Source organism: Pseudophryne corroboree, chromosome 8 (genome assembly GCF_028390025.1).
Source record: "Pseudophryne corroboree isolate aPseCor3 chromosome 8, aPseCor3.hap2, whole genome shotgun sequence".
In the NCBI taxonomy this organism is placed as follows: Eukaryota; Metazoa; Chordata; class Amphibia; order Anura; family Myobatrachidae; genus Pseudophryne; species Pseudophryne corroboree.
Window position 1 is genome coordinate 437,260,208 of NC_086451.1, and position 16,974 is coordinate 437,277,181.

The 16,974-nt window shown below is 45.7% G+C and overlaps 1 protein-coding gene across 8 annotated transcripts in view; it reads left to right on the plus strand.

The window, feature by feature from the left end:
- The window catches only part of MSH5 (mutS homolog 5), a 419,392-nt gene that overhangs the window by 386,040 nt on the left and 16,378 nt on the right, over positions 1–16,974 (plus strand). For 7 of the 8 annotated variants that reach the window (XM_063938069.1, XM_063938065.1, XM_063938071.1 and 4 more), the window contains 6 exons: positions 11,932–12,019; positions 12,414–12,600; positions 12,721–12,847; positions 12,963–13,112; positions 13,314–13,388; positions 16,752–16,895. In XM_063938069.1, coding sequence (XP_063794139.1) covers positions 11,932–12,019; positions 12,414–12,600; positions 12,721–12,847; positions 12,963–13,112; positions 13,314–13,388; positions 16,752–16,895 — 771 coding nt within the window. The remainder of the gene's footprint in view (positions 1–11,931; positions 12,020–12,413; positions 12,601–12,720; positions 12,848–12,962; positions 13,113–13,313; positions 13,389–16,751; positions 16,896–16,974) is intronic. The other variant, XM_063938070.1, reaches the window with a different exon arrangement.

Consider the following 16,974-nt stretch of genomic DNA (forward strand, 5'->3'; position numbering starts at 1 on the left):
AGCCCTTATCTGTATTTTATATGGATAAGGCGGAATTGAGGACTCGTTCCCAATTCCTTCCTAAGGTGGTAGCAGTTTTTCATGTGAACCAACCTATTGTGGTGCCTGCGGCTACTTGGGACTTGGAGGATTCCAAGTTTCTGGACGTAGTCAGGGCCCTGAAAAGTATATGTTTCCAGGACGGCTGGAGTCAGGAAAACTGACTCGCTATTTATCCTGTATGCACCCAACAAGCTGGGTGCTCCTGCTTCTAAGCAGACTATTGCTCGCTGGATCTGTAGCACGATTCAACTTGCACATTCTGCGGCTGGACTGCCGCACCCTAAATCTGTGAAAGCCCATTCCACGAGGAAAGTGGGCTCTTCTTGGGCGGCTGCCCGAGGGGTCTCGGCTTTACAAATTTACCGAGCTGTTACTTGGTCGGGTTCAAACACTCTTGCAAGACTCTACAAGTTTGATACCCTGGCTGAGGAGGACCTAGAGTTTGCTCATTCGGTGCTGCAGAGTCATCCGCACTCTCCCGCCCGTTTGGGAGCTTTGGTATAATCCCCATGGTCCTTACGGAGTCCCCAGCATCCCCTTAGGACGTTAGAGAAAATAAGATTTTACTCACCGGTAAATCTATTTCTCGTAGTCCGTAGTGGATGCTGGGAGCCCATCCCAAGTGCGGATTGTCTGCAATACTTGTATATAGTTATTGCCTAACTAAAGGGTTATTGTTGAGCCATCTGTTGAGAGGCTCAGTTGTTATCATACTGTTAACTGGGTATAGTATCACGAGTTATACGGTGTGATTGGTGTGGCTGGTATGAGTCTTACCCGGGATTCAAAATCCTTCCTTATTGTGTCAGCTCTTCCGGGCACAGTATCCTAACTGAGGTCTGGAGGAGGGTCTTAGTGGGAGGAGCCAGTGCACACCAGGTAGTCCTAAAGCTTTCTTTAGTTGTGCCCAGTCTCCTGCGGAGCCGCTAATCCCCATGGTCCTTACGGAGTCCCCAGCATCCACTACGGATTACGAGAAATAGTTTTACCGGTGAGTAAAATCTTATTTTTCAGGTGCAAAAGTCCTAGATTTTAATGCCAGAGTTGGCATTAAAATGGCATTATTAGCTACTGTACTTTCATTTAAACCCCATTTGCTTAACATTATTGTACAGGATCCGTATGATACATAGTAAAAGCCTGCATGTGTTGCTATGATCACTAGAGGAAATTGTAAGACATTCTGGCATATGTAGTTTCATGGTAGCTGAAGAGCCATAGGGGTATATGCAATTGCGGTCGAATTGCCGCAAATGTTGAAAAACGGGGCATTTTCGACACAAAAAAAAATTTCGACAATGCAATACAGTACTTTTCGACAAAAAAACGGACGTTTCAGATTCGACTTTTTGAAATTCGACATTTGTCCAATTCGACATGTCTGCAATGGTAAAAATGCGGCTTTTCGACAAAAGTATATTCAATTGAAGAATGTCGATTCGACAACAGTGCTTTTCGACAGTAATTTCGTCAATTTCATTCTGCCTCACTTTGCTGGTGGAATCTAATAAAAAAATTTAAAAACATGTTTTTTTTGTGTGTTTTTTTTATTGCTAATAGCATCTCTATTTATATTAGAAGGGATTATGTACTTGGTTTGTCTATTAGGAGACACAAGTATTATTTATATATTTTTTAAAAGAATATATATTTTTTAACTGACTAAAATAATATGGAGAGATCAGAGCATGGTTTTCAGTGGGAAGGGGTGAGAATGGTTTAAAATCAAGAAAAAAAATGCGTGGGGTCCCCCCTCCTAAGCAAAACCAGCCTCGGGCTCTTTGAGCCGGTCCTGGTTGTGAAAATACGGGGAAAAAATTGACAGGGGATCCCCCGTATTTTCACAACCAGCACCGGGCTCTGCGTCTGGTCCTGGTGCCAAAAATACGGGGGACAAAAAGCGTAGGGGTCCCCCGTATTTTTAACACCAGCACCGGCTCCACTAGTCAGAGAGATAATGCCACAGCCGGGGGACACTTTTATATAGGTCCCTGCGGCCGTGGCATTAAATCACTAACTAGTCACCCCTGGCCGGGGTACCCTGGAGGAGTGGGGACCCCTTAAAGCAAGGGGTCCCCCCCTCCAGCCACCCAAGGGCCAGGGGTGAAGCCTGTGGCTGTCCCTCCCCCCCCATCCATGGGCTGCGGATGGGAGGCTGATAGCCAAGTGACACAAAGAAAGAATATTGTTTTTTGTACACCGTGAAAGTAAAACTTTATTACATACATGCCGACACACACATACTTACCTATGTTGACACGAGGTTCGGTCCACTTCTCCAAGTAGAATCCACGGTGTACCTGAAAATAAAATTATACTCACCAAAATCCAGTGTAGATCTGTTCTCTTCTGTTTTGTAATCCACGTACTTGGCAAAAAAACAAACCGAAAAACCCGATCCACGCACTGAAAGGGGTCCCATGTTTACACATGGGACCCCTTTCCCCGACTGCCGAGACCCCCCGTGACTCCTGTCACAGAGGGACCCTTCAGCCAATCAGGGAGAGCCACGTCGTGGCACTCTCCTGATTGGCTGTGCGCGTCTGAGCTGTCAGACGGCACATCACACAGCCGCGCCATTATCTTCAATGGTGGGAACTTTGCGGTCAGCGGTGAGGTCACTCGCGGTCAGCGCACAGCCAATCAGGTGAGTATAATTTTATTTACAGGTACACCGTGGATTCTACTTGGAGAAGTGGACCGAACCTCGTGTCAACATAGGTAAGTATGTGTGTGTCGGCATGTATGTAATAAAGTTTTACTTTCACGGTGTGCGTGTACTGTTTTTATTTGGGTATTTCTCTGACGTCCTAGTGGATGCTGGGAACTCCGTAAGGACCATGGGGAATAGCGGCTCCGCAGGAGACTGGGCACATCTAAAGAAAGCTTTAGGACTAACTGGTGTGCACTGGCTCCTCCCCCTATGACCCTCCTCCAAGCCTCAGTTAGATTTCTGTGCCCGACGAGAAGGGTGCACACTAGGGGCTCTCCTGAGCTTCTTAGTGAAAGTTTTAGTTTAGGTTTGTTATTTTCAGTGAGACCTGCTGGCAACAGGCTCACTGCATCGAGGGACTAAGGGGAGAAGAAGCGAACTCACCTAAGTGGATTGGGCTTCTTGGCTACTGGACATTAGCTCCAGAGGGACGATCACAGGCCCAGCCTGGATGGGTCCCGGAGCCGCGCCGCCGGCCCCCTTACAGAGCCAGAAGAGCGAAGAGGTCCGGAAAAATCGGCGGCAGAAGACGTTCCTGTCTTCAATAAGGTAGCGCACAGCACTGCAGCTGTGCGCCATTGCTCTCAGCACACTTCATACTCCGGTCACTGAGGGTGCAGGGCGCTGGGGGGGGCGCCCTGAGACGCAATAAAACATGATAAAAATACCTTACATGGCAAAAAATGCATCACATATAGCTCCTGGGCTATATGGATGCATTTAACCCCTGCCAGAATATACAGAAAAATGGGAGATAAGGCCGCCAAAAAGGGGGCGGAGCCTATCTCCTCAGCACACTGGCGCCATTTTCCCTCACAGCTCAGTTGGAGGGAAGCTCCCTGGCTCTTCCCTGCAGTCACTACACTACAGAAAGGGTTAAAAAAAGAGAGGGGGGCACAAATTAGGCGCAGTATTAAAACATACAGCAGCTATAAGGGGAAAAACACTTATATAAGGTTATCCCTGTATATATATATAGCGCTCTGGTGTGTGCTGGCATACTCTCCCTCTGTCTCCCCAAAGGGCTAGTGGGGTCCTGTCCTCTATCAGAGCATTCCCTGTGTGTGTGCTGTGTGTCGGTACGTTTGTGTCGACATGTATGAGGAGAAAAATGATGTGGAGACGGAGCAGAGTGTCTGTAACAGTGATGTCACCCCCTAGGGGGTCGACACCTGAGTGGATGTACTGTTGAAAATTACGTGACAGTGTCAGCTCTATATAAAAAAAAAAAACAGTGGTTGACATGAGACAGCCGGCTACTCAGCTTGTGCCTGTCCAGACGTCTCATAGGCCGTCAGGGGCTCTAAAGCGCCCGTTACCTCAGATGGCAGATACAGACGCCGACACGGATACTGACTCCTGTGTCGACGGTGAAGAGACAACCGTGATTTCCAGTAGGGCCACACGTTACATGATTGAGACAATGGAAAATGTTTTATACATTTCTGATAATACGAGTACCACCAAAAAGGGGTATTATGTTCGGTGAGGGAAAAACTACCTGTAGTTTTCCTGAATCTGAGAAATAAAATGAGGTGTGTGATGATGCGTGGGTTTCCCCCCGATAACAATTGATAATTTCTTAAAAAGTATACCCTTTCCCGCCAGAGGTTAGGGTGCGTTGGGAAACACCCCCTAGGGGGGATAAGGCGCTCACACGCTTGTAAGAACAAGGGCTCTACCTTATCATGAGATGGCCGCCCTTAAGGATCCTGCTGATAGAAAGCAGGAGGGTATCCAAAAATGTATTTACACACATACTGGTGTTATACTGCGACCAGCAATCGCCTCAGCCTGGAGGTGCAGTGCTGGGTTGGCATGGTCGGATTCCCTGACTGGAAATATTGATATCCTAGATAAGGATAGTATATTATTGCCTATAGAGCATTTAAAAGATGCATTTCTATATATGCATGATGCACAGCGGAATATTTGCCGACTGGCATCAAGTATAAGTGCGTTGTCCAATTCTACCAGTAAAATGGTCAGGTGATGCGGATTCCAAATGGCATTTGGAAGTATTGCCTTTGAAAGGGGACATTTGGGGTCGGTCTTTTAGACCTGGTGGCCACGGCAACAACTGGGAAATCCACGTTGTACCCCAGGTCGCCTCTCAAAATAAGACGCCGTATTATCAGGCGCAGTCCTTTGTTGGCAAGCGGACAAAAAGTTCCTCTTTTCTGCTCGTGACAGAGGGAGAGGTAAAAGGCTGAAGAGATTAGCCAGTTCCCAGGAACAGAAACCCTTTCCCGCCTCTGCCAAGCCCTCAGTATGACGCTAGGGCTTTACAAGCTCAGGCACGATGGGGGCCCGTTCTCAATGAATTTCAGTGCGCAGTGGGCTCACTCGCAAGTAGACCCCTGGATCCTTCAGGTAATATCTCAGGGGTACATATTGGAATTCGAGACGTCTCCCCCTCACCGTTTCCAAAAGTCGGCTTTACCGACGTCTCCCTCTGACAGGGAGGCAGTTTTGGAAGCCATTCACAAGCTGTATTCCCAGCAGGTGATAATCAAGGTACCCCTCCTGCAACAGGGAACGGGGTACTATTCCACACTATTGTGGTACCGAAGCCAGACGGCTCGGTGAGACCGATTCTATATCTAAAATCTTTGAACACTTACATACAGAGGTTCAAATTCAAGATTGAGTCACTCAGAGCAGTGATTGCGAACCTGGAAGAAGGGGACTACATGATGTCTCGGGACATCAAGGATGCTTACCTTCATGTCAAAATTTACCCTTCTCACCAAGGGTACCTCAGGTTATGGTACAGAACTGTCACTATCAGTTCAGACGCTGCCGTAGGGATGGTCCACGGCACCCCGGGTCTTTACCAAGGTAATGGCCGAAATGATATCCCTTCGAAAGAAGGGAATTTTAGTTATCCCTTACTTGGACGATTCCCTGATAAGGGTAAGATCCAGGGAACAGTTGGAAGTCGGTATAGCACTATCTCAGGTAGTGTTGCGGCAGCACGATTGGATTCTCAATATTCCAAAATCGCAGCTGGTTCCGACGACTTGTCTTCTGTTTCCTAGGGATGATCCTGGACACAGTCCAGAAAAAAGGTGTTTCTCCCGGAAGAGAAAGCCAGGGAGTTATCCGAGCTAGTTAGGAACCTCCTAAAACCGAACCAAGTCTCAGTGCATCAATGCACAAGGGTTCTGGGTAAAAATGGTGGCTTCCTACGAAGCAATCCCATTCGTTAGATTCCACGCAAGAACTTTCCAGTGGAACCTACTGGACAAATGGTCCGGGTCGCATTTTCAGATGCATCAGCGGATAACCCTGTCACCAAGGACAAGGGTATCCATCCTGTGGTGGTTGCAGAGTGCTCATCTTCTAGAGGGCCGCAGATTCGGCATTCAGGACTGGGTCCTGGTGACCACGGATGCCAGCCTGCGAGGCTGGGGAGCAGTCACACAGGGAAGGAATATCCAGGGCTTAGGGTCAAGCCTGGATACATCACTTCACATAAATATCCTGAAGCTAAGGGCCATTTACAATGCTCTAAGCTTAGCAAGACCTCTGCTTCAAGGTCAGCCGGTGTTGATCCAGTCGGACAACATCATGGCAGTCACCCACGTAAACAGACAGGGTGGCACAAGAAGCAGGAGGGCAATGGCAGAAGCTGCAGGAATTCTTCACTGGGCGGAAAATCATGTGATAGCACTGTCAACAGTATTCATTCCGGGAGTGGACAACTGGGAAGCAGACTTCCTCAGCACGACCTCCACCCGGGAGAGTGGGGACTTCACCCAGAAGTCGTCCACATGATTAAAAAACTCGACAGGTATTGCGCCAGGTCAAGAGACCCTCAGGCAATAGTTGTAGACGCTCTGGTAACACCATGGGTGTACCAGTCAGTGTATGTGTTCCCTCCTCTGCCTCTCATACCCAAGGTACTGAGATTGATAAGATGGAGAGGAGAAAGCACTATATTCGTGGCTCCGGATTGGCCAAGAAGGACTTGGTAACCGGAACTTCAAGAGATGCTCACGGAGGATCCGTGGCCTCTACCTCTAAGAAGGGACCTGCTCCAGCAAGGACCCTGTCTGTTCCAAGACTTACCGCGGCTGCGTTTGACGGCATGCCGGTTGAACACCGGATCCTGAAGGAAAAAAGGCATTCCGGATGAAGTCATCCATATCCTGATCTAAAGCCAGGAAGGATGTAACCGCAAAAACATTATCACCGCAATTGGCGAAAATATGTTGCGTAGTGCGAGGCCAGTAAGGCCCGACGGGGGAAATTCAACTGGGTCGATTCCTACATTTCCTGCAAACAGGAGTGTCTATGGGCCTTGAAATTAAGGTTCAGATTTCGGCCCTGTCAATTTTCTTCCAAAAAAGAACTAGCTTCAGTCCCTGAAGTTTAGACGTTTGTAAAAGGGGTACTGCATATACAGCCTCCTTTTGTGCCTCCAGTGGCAATTTGGGATCTCAATGTAGTTTGGGTTCCAAAAGTCACATTGGTTTGAACCACTTAAATCTGTGGAGTTAAAATATCTCACATGGAAAGTGGTCATGCTGTTGGCCCTGGCCTGGGCCAGGCGCGTGTCAGAATTGGCGGCTTTATCCTGTAAAAGCCCTTATCTGATTTTCCATTCGGACAGGGCGGAATTGAGGACTCGTCCTCAGTTTCTCCCTAAGGTGGTTCCAGCGTTTTCACCTGAACCAACCTATTGTGGTGCCTGCGGCTACTAGGGACTTGGAGGAATCCAAGTTGCTGGATGTTGTCAGGGCCCTGAAAATATGTTTCCAGGACGGCTGGAGTCAGGAAATCTGACTCGCTGTTTATCCTGTATGCACCCAACAAGCTGGGTGCTCCTGCTTCTAAGCAGACTATTGCTCGTTGGATTTGTAGTACAGTTCAGCTTGCACATTCTGTGGCAGGCCTGCCACAGCTAAAATCTGTAAAAGCCCGTTCCACAAGGAAAGTGGGCTCTTCTTGGGCGGCTGCCCGAGGGGTCTCGGCTTTACAACTTTGCCGAGCAGCTACTTGGTCAGGGGCAAACACGTTTGCTAAATTCTACAAATTTGATACCCTGGCTGAGGAGGACCTGGAGTTCTCTCATTCGGTGCTGCAGAGTCATCCGCACTCTCCCGCCCGTTTGGGAGCTTTGGTATAATCCCCATGGTCCTTACGGAGTTCCCAGCATCCACTAGGACGTCAGAGAAAATAAGAATTTACTTACCGATAATTCTATTTCTCGTAGTCCGTAGTGGATGCTGGGCGCCCATCCCAAGTGCGGATTGTCTGCAATACTTGTACATAGTTATTGTTACAAAAATCGGGTTATTATTGTTGGGAGCCATCTTTTCAGAGGCTCCTCTGTTATCATACTGTTAACTGGGTTCAGATCACAAGTTATACGGTGTGATTTGTGTGGCTGGTATGAGTCTTACCCGGGATTCAAAATCCTTCCTTATTGTGTACGCTCGTCCGGGCACAGTATCCTAACTGAGGCTTGGAGGAGGGTCATAGGGGGAGGAGCCAGTGCACACCAGTTAGTCCTAAAGCTTTCTTTAGATGTGCCCAGTCTCCTGCGGAGCCGCTATTCCCCATGGTCCTTACGGAGTTCCCAGCATCCACTACGGACTACGAGAAATAGAATTATCGGTAAGTAAATTCTTATTTTTTTTTGTAGTAGAACTACAGGTACCAGCGGGCCCGTTTCCCCCCCCCCCCCGCATGCCGGTACTTGTGGTTCTCCAAGTACCAGCTTGCGGGGGAGGCTTGCTGGGACTTGTAGTTCTGCTACAAAAAAAGTATTCTTTCTTTGTGTCACTTGGCTATCAGCCTCCCATTCGCAGCCCATGGATGGGGGGGACATCCTTGGGCTTCACCTCTGGCCCTTGGGTGGCTGGAGGGGGGGACCCCTTGATTTAAGGGGTCCCCACTCCTCCAGGGTACCCCGGCCAGGGGTGACTAGTTAGTGATTTAATGCCACGGCCGCAGGGACCGATATAAAAGTGTCCCCCGGCTGTGGCATTATCTCTCTGACTAGTGGAGCCCGGTGCTGGTGTTAAAAATACGGGGGACCCCTACGCTTTTTGTCCCCCGTATTTTTGGCACCAGGACCGGACGCAGAGCCTGGTGCTGGTTGTGAAAATACGGGGGATCCCCTGTCAATTTTCCCCCTGTATTTTTACAACCAGGACCGGCTCAAAGAGCCCGAGGCTGGTTATGCTTAGGAGGGAGAACCCCACGCAATTTTATTCTGGGTTTTTTAAACATTTTTGTGCCGTCCAAAAAGTCGAAATCCAGGACGCACATATCCGTCAATTGGTCCGTTTTTCGACAGCGGGACTGTCGAATCCGTTTTTTATTGAATATGTCGAATTCGGGTCCCGGCGGGAGGGTATGTGACTGTCGAATTGTGTCGAATTTAAAAACGGTCGAATTCCAGCTGGGATTCGACCGCAATTGCATATACCCCATAGACTGTTTACCATGGCTCGTGCATTTTACAATATATTTTATTCTTGTGTGAATTTATTATTTTATCACAATAAAATGTATGACTTTTGTTATTTAACTATAGAATTTGGAGACAGTTTTTTTAGGCAGGGTAAAGCTAGGTTTTCTTTCACCCCCTCCACTGCTGGCACAAGTAAGAACTGCTTGCACAAAAAACAAAACAAGAATGAAGCATACAGTTGGGCCATTCCACTATCATTTATGGGACATTTGTACAAGTTTTAACATATGCATTTTTTGTTAAAACTTCACACAAGGGGGTATATTTACTAAAGTCCCGATTTTGACCGAGTTGGTGTTTTTTCTTCAAAGTGTCATCTCGGGAATTTACTAAACTCAAATCTCGGCAGTGATGAGGGCATTTGTATTTTTTTGGAAGGCAAAGAAAAAAAATACGAATGAATACACCATCGGTCAAATACGCCTGTTATTTGATACAACTCGGTAATTTACTAAAAATTAGATTTCACAAACACTGCCGGCAATAGCCAAACACTGCCGGGAAAAAATACAAATCGTAAAAAAAAGCAGTTTTAAAATAGACCTGCTTTTTTTTTACCGTGTTCTGATAGGCATGCACGGATCAGTGAGATCCGTGCATGTTTATCAGTGGGAATGGGTGTGAAATAGTTAAAAATCAGGGAAAAAAATTGCGTGGGGTCCCCCCTCCTAAGCCTAACCAGCCTCGGGCTCTTTGAGCCGGTCCTGGTTGTAAAAATACGGTGGAAAAATTTACTGGGGATCCCCCATAAAAATGGTAAAAATACGGGGGACCCCTACGTGTTTTGTCTCCCATATTTTTTGCACCAGAACCAGGCGCAGAGCCCGCTGCTGGTTGAAAAAATATGGGGGATCCCCAGTCAATTTCCCCCCCGTATTTTTACAACCAGGACCAGCTCAAAGAGGATTCTACTTGGAGAAGGGGACCGACCCCTTGATTTAAGGGGTCCCCACTCCTCCAGGGTACCCCGGCCAGGGGTGACTAGTTGGTGATTTAATGCCAGGGCCGCAGGGACCAATATAAAAGTGTCCCCCGGCTGTGGCATTATCTATTATCTGACTAGTGGAGCCTGGTGCTGGTGTTAAAAATACGGGGGGACCCCTACGTGTTTTGTCCCCCGTATTTTTTGCACCAGGACCAGGCGCAGAGCCCGGTGCTGGTTGTTAAAATATGGGGGATCCCCAGTCAATTTTTTCCCCGTATTTTTACAACCAGGACCGGCTCAAAGAGTCCGAGGCTGGTTAGGCTTAGGAGGGGGGACCCCACGCAATTTTTTTCTCAGATTTTTAACACTTTAAACACTTAATTTAAGGTACACAATGAAGCCCTGCATGGATCTCACAGATCCGGCCGGGATTCGTTGTGTTAAGTTCGGCAGTGTTTTACTAATCACTCCCGTAAAACACTGGCCGAAATTACGAATTACATCGACATCGGAAAAAAACGAAAATGCAGAATACGACAGCATAGTAAATGAGGCGTAAAAAATTCAAAAAGTTGCAAATTCACACATCCGATGTCATACGTGTTTCATCTCCCTCCAAATCGACAGTAATACGAATCTTAGTAAATATACCCCAAGGTTTTGTTTTTTTGTTGTTGTTTTTTTTTTAAAGATGGATGTAATATCAAAGTGCCTAACTAGGCTTATTTTTTAGGATTTTTTTCCTGTGTAATACCAAACACAATATCACAACATTTAGTTGTCCCGTACAGGACAAGCCAAGTCCACCACTGTTTTGTAAAGAAAACTTCTACTTGATAATTCCCCTAAACTCCAAATTAAGAGCCTGTGTTTTTGTTTTTATGAAAACCTTTAAGAAAGAGCTTTAATTTAACTTGTCAACCTATGCTGATAACTCAAAAGATACACAGCTAGGAGATTTTTTTTACAGTGTTATGTATGGGACATTGTTACTCATTTTCATGCACACTTATACAGACAATGTAAACAGGTAGAAGGACATCCAACCAACCATAATGTCTGAACTTCTGCACCAGTCTGCTTCAAGTCCCTAGGCCATATGGTTATGCATTACAGTCAATAATGAATCTGCTGTATACCAGGTTTATACGGAAATGGCTACGTAGACTAACCTGACTACCAAGTTAAGGAGGGTTTTCCATTGAGGAGCCACAAGCTATACATTCTTACATCTCTTATTATCCCATCCCTCCATATCTCTCATTGCCTCTTCCATAGCTCTCTCATTGCCTCTTCCATAGCTCTCTCATTGCCTCTTCCATAGCTCTCTCATTGCCCCTCCAGTTGCATTATCTGCACCAAGCATGGAGTAGGTGTAAGTGCCCTTTCTAGTGATGGTGTCTGATCTCATGGCTGTAGGGCTATGGGCAATGCGGCTGCATAGACACATTTGACTCAGACTACAGTGGTTATTATAAAAAGAGGGGTAAAACGTAACGGCAGTCATCAACTTCAGTCAAAATTTTATACAAAATAATCGTGCATAGGAGACCATAAATAGGTTGAACTCGATGGACAATTGTCTTTTTTCAACCTTAGATACTATGTTACTATGTTACAGGTCATCTCTGATATACTGTCATTGGCAATTAATATTTGATCTGATCTGGATTACTCTTGTACGAGATTGTGCACTGCAATCACAGAATATTTTTATCTGCATGTCGTTTACTTTCCTGTGTTATTTTTCTCTTTGTCTCGTAGTTTCTATCAGGAAATCGACTCCATTACCGAAGTGCTGGGACCAAAGAGTTGGATACGGTTCTGGGTGATCTCCATTGTGAGATCAGAGGTCAGTGTGTGCGCAAGAGGTGTCTAGAACATAGCTAAGGCATCCATAGTCACACAACACTTGGCCATGGGACATTTTGGAACTGATGAAAAGTGGTTACAGTGTATCCATCACCAATGTATTTTGTGCCTCATGCATCAGTGATGCAAAAGCCATGTCCTCCAGAGTTTTGGTGGAACTCAGTAAATGGCTGTGTCCATTGATTCCAGACAATGGATACATGACTGTACGAGTCCCGACGTTTTAAAATATCAAAGCTGGACACTTATAGATTAATGTATGATCACCATCTATTGGACACAGAGTGCCGCGGGTGCATATGTCTGATATGTAACAGTACATGGAGTATTGGAGCAAAGAGGAAGTGACGTAAATATGTGTGCCATGTCCACAGACCATGAGACCATGATCATGCATCAGCTGCAGATGCTCATCCTGGAGAGGTCGGCTGTGTTACAGGAAGTGACTGAGTACGTTGGGCAGCTGGATGCTCTCCTTGCCATGGCTGTCGCTGCCCGTGAGAATGGTTATGTTCGCCCCTGCTACACTCATTCCAACACTATTAATATCAAGGAAGGCAGGTGAGGGGGAGCAGAATTGACCCAATTTTTCTATATCAGATTTCCACATTCAGTTCAGCTCTGCATTTCTTTACCTATGAAAGTGTGACTTGTTGCCATCCTTTTTTCACTGTCTCACAGACACCCCCTTATGGGTTTTTGCTCCGGAACCTTTGTCCCAAATTCAGTGCAGACTGGAGCGTTAGAGCAAAGGATAAAAATCTTAACGGGACCCAACTCCTGCGGGAAGAGTGTTTATCTGAAACAGGTAGGACGGGACAGGCGACAGAGGAACTAGCAAATATTGTACACAGGTATATAGCCAAGTATGAAGGTGAAGACAGTAAAATGGGAACTGATCCTATCTCTCTTCCATTTCTCAGGTCGGTCTCATTGTTTTCATGTCCATGATCGGAAGCTATGTTCCTGCTTCATTTGCTGAGATTGGGCCCATCGATGGAATATTCACTCGTTTACAGACACGTGAATCTGTATCTCTTGGCTTGTCCACCTTCATGATTGATCTAAACCAGGTATGCAAGTCATATTCTCCATGCCTCAATTAAAACTAATATCCTGGTCTCTTGGAATACTGTAGGTGTACTGTAGGAGTATTGCAGTTTGATGGATTTTGTTTCAGTCATTGGAGATGTGCAAGACAAGAATTTATTGTAAAGTAAATAATTTCTCCCAGTCTAACAATTGCAATGCCACGATCTCTATCCTTGATCTAGGTGGCGAGAGCAGTGAATAATTCCACTGTAAATTCACTTATTTTAATTGATGAATTTGGAAAAGGAACTAATACGGTAAGAAATGTCACTGTTTTACACTAGTGTGTAATGAACTAATAATTACTGTTCTTTCCCTATTTCACTCTGTTACCTCAAATGATTGCCAATCATTTACTGCTACTTTTCAAATAAAAAAAAAAGTTTATTCAGTTTTATACTTTTTCTAACGTTACCCTTTCTATTAAGGCTAATAGCTACAGAAGTTGCACCTTTGCTAAGTAATCCTATTGTTGAATAAATGGGACTCTTAATATCATAATTTGTCATGTCAGTCCATGCATATGAAAGTCACTGTGATGTGATAGATGGGCAAATTTGAAAGTACATTACGAGAGCCAAGATCTGTATGCCTTCCCAGCTGAGAACATTTGCTGCCAGTTCACCACTCCTGATATAAATACTGCTGAGATTGCTGGTACATTTTGTCCTACCCAGTGTTCAATTCTGCTGAAAATAACACTAAAGAGAGACCGAGCCCCCAGTTCCTAACACTAGCGTCCATTGTCACAATTGTTCAGTCCCAAATGTTGAATAGGTAACACTTGTTGAGTTATCAAACTTCATCCACCAGAGGAGGATCTGATGCGTCCCTGGAGATAGTCTGGAATAGTGTTGTTGCGTTATGGTGTTGCTGTGAATGTTTCCTTGTGATTTGAGTTCTATCTGGAATACCCTCAAGTAGAACTGTGTATATTGCACTGCCTTGAAGGTCGAGACCATCTTCCCTCGTGCAAATATACCAACCTCTACTTAGGAGCCCAATGAGTCCTCTGCTTCCTGTAATGAGAATATCTTGTCTTCCATCAAGAACACTTTCATTTTGCTGCAGAGGTATTAGGTTTTGGTAACTGATGAACCACACAATGAACTCTGCAATGTGGGCTACAGTATCTCTATTATATGAGCTTGAAGCAAGTTTAGGGTTTGATGAACAGATAGGGTAATAAAGAATAATATCTCTCCAAACCCCCCACCCCCCCAGGTCTTTAGAATAAGAGCCATAACTGCCATGATGCCCGTGAACACCCTTGGCTCTTTTAACTGGCTAAAATGTAGATCTCAATGTTGTGCACTTGAACTGTGAATCTGAGAAGGCATTGGTGATGCACTCAGGTAGAAAGGTCACGTGGGACATGCAAGTATGCATCCTGTGTGTCCATGGAGATGATAACCTCGCTCTGCTCTATGCCATTTATGACGGACCTCAAGGATTCCATGTTGAAGCTGTGCACCTTGAGCTGGGTGTTTAGGTCCAGTATGGACTAAAATGATCAGTCATGTTTTTGGACCAAGAAAAAGTATGAATAGAAACCCATCTCCCTCTGCTCTCCGGCATCGGAATGATCAATCCAGAGAAGATTAATGACTGAATGGCTTCATGCAGAGCTTATCATCTTGTGTCTCCAGAAAGACTGATGGTGAAAAACATCTGAGTGAGAACTTCAGGAAATCTATGCTTCTCCATTTTCTCTCACCCACGCATCTGATCCACCGCTTTGAGAAGATAACTAGATGGGTCTCACCACATGAGATCCTATGTGAACGAATTAGCTGTGATGAATATGTCGTCATTCTGCAATGTCGACATGTTCAGTGTCAACATTATAATAGTTATCATTATAACCGTTGACATTGTGGTGTTGACATTATGACTGTATCCCCCTGGTAATGTATCTATTGGTTTGGGAGATGCTATGATTTAGGGGACAAAGGGTCTGATTCAGGGATGGTTGGTAATGCAGTCACGGTCGCAGCCGCACTCTCAATAGCAGTTGTGGAAATATACAAATGCTAATCTCAGCCTTCCATTGGTGTCCTACTGTGCGAGTGTATATGCGCTGAGATGCCGCTTTCAGGCTCCATGGTGTGTGCAATTAGGATGGAGGCTGCAGACCCTACAAAATCAACATTTGTGGTAGCCTAGGGTCTACCCTAGCTGTTCTCCTCATATCCAACTAAACACAGGTTCTGAAGCATTGGATTTGCAATTAGGAAAGCAGTAGTGTTCATATCCACGCCAATAACACTTCCATGAAACGCCTATAAAACAGCCCATTTTTGCATTCACTTTAGGTCACTTCCCAGTGTCCACCCTGAAATGACAGGGATTGCATACCCCTACTCAAGTGTTAGTGATGCCATATGCAATTGTGAATGGCACTGGACACCTATGTTCGCACACGTGCAGGAAGGATTTCCGGGACTTTTTGTGCATGTGCAATAACAAAAAGAGGCTCAACTGTGGGAACATTGACGCTGCGTCTATTGCTGAATCAGGCCCAAAGCCTGTTGTCTCTGGCCTAGGAATAAACGTGGTGTGGTGTTGTGGAGAGGGGACGCCACTTTACCTACTTGTGTTGTTGGGTGTGTAGAAGTAGTATGTGCTGTTATAAAACTATATAAGTAAATGTTTTATTATTGTGCTTTTTATTTCTCCTCTCTCTTTATGTGTCCTGCGTTGCAATGTGGGTGAGTGGCCCGTGGGATGTGGATGAGCAATGGGTGAGAATAGGAAGGAAAAGGAGACACTCACAATTAAAGTGTAAATGGATACTTGTATTTGTATATAAATGGGTCTAACAGGATTAGAGATGTTAGAGATCCAACTGGAAGAAAAATTGGCAGGTTGTGTAGCCTAACGGTCAGTACTGTTGCCTCACAGCGCTGTAGTTTGGCTCAGTCACAAGCACCACTGGGACAGGACTGTTGTGAATGATGAAATATTCTCTGCCAAGTGCAACATAATAAGGGGGAATTCAATTGTTTGAAAAGTCAGTTGGGTGTCTATTAGATAGGAAAAAACAGGCACCCAACTGACTTTTCAAACAATTGAATACCCCTTTAAGTATGCAACTTGGACCTAATTTTAATGCAGTTACATTCCAGTCTACTTCCAGCAATCAGACGTCCTCTGCGAGCATTTGTCACTATTTTGAGTCATGTGCATCTGTGCAACCGCGCCGCTCCCAGCCCTCCGGACGCAGGGGTAGCTGTCATCACTAATAATAATATCACATACACATACTCCATGCTTGGTGCAGAAGATCCAACTGGTGTAAACTCTGCATACACCCAGAATAGGACTCAGCCCAAATGCCTTCAGGATGCTTCTTCTTTGTTCAAATGCCCCGTTGCCACCCTGTAATGCCCTTTCAGTCACCGGTGAGAAGCGTCTCAGAACGCTCATAAGCTGCTCTGCATTGCATATGTAGGCCACGATACGTGCGCAGGTTACACAACATGATGAGATCCGGCTGCACCCGGAAATGTATGCAACTCCGTATAAGGCCCTATATAAATACCTGTTATTAATGAAATAAAAAAATCCAGGAGGTGGACAGAGTACTTGAACTGTACACTCTGTGTGTGTCTTCCCAGGTGGATGGTCTCTCTCTCTTAGCTGCCCTCCTCAGACACTGGATAAATAAGGGTTCTTCCTGCCCCCATATCTTCCTGTCTACTAACTTTCACAGTCTGATACAGCTCCGAATCCTTCCAGACAGCCCCACAGTGCAGTATCAGGTGAGAGCAATCTCAGCAGCGCAAACAGATGTGTTATTCTCTTTATTCTATTTCAACTCCCACTGTTATAATTTGGCTT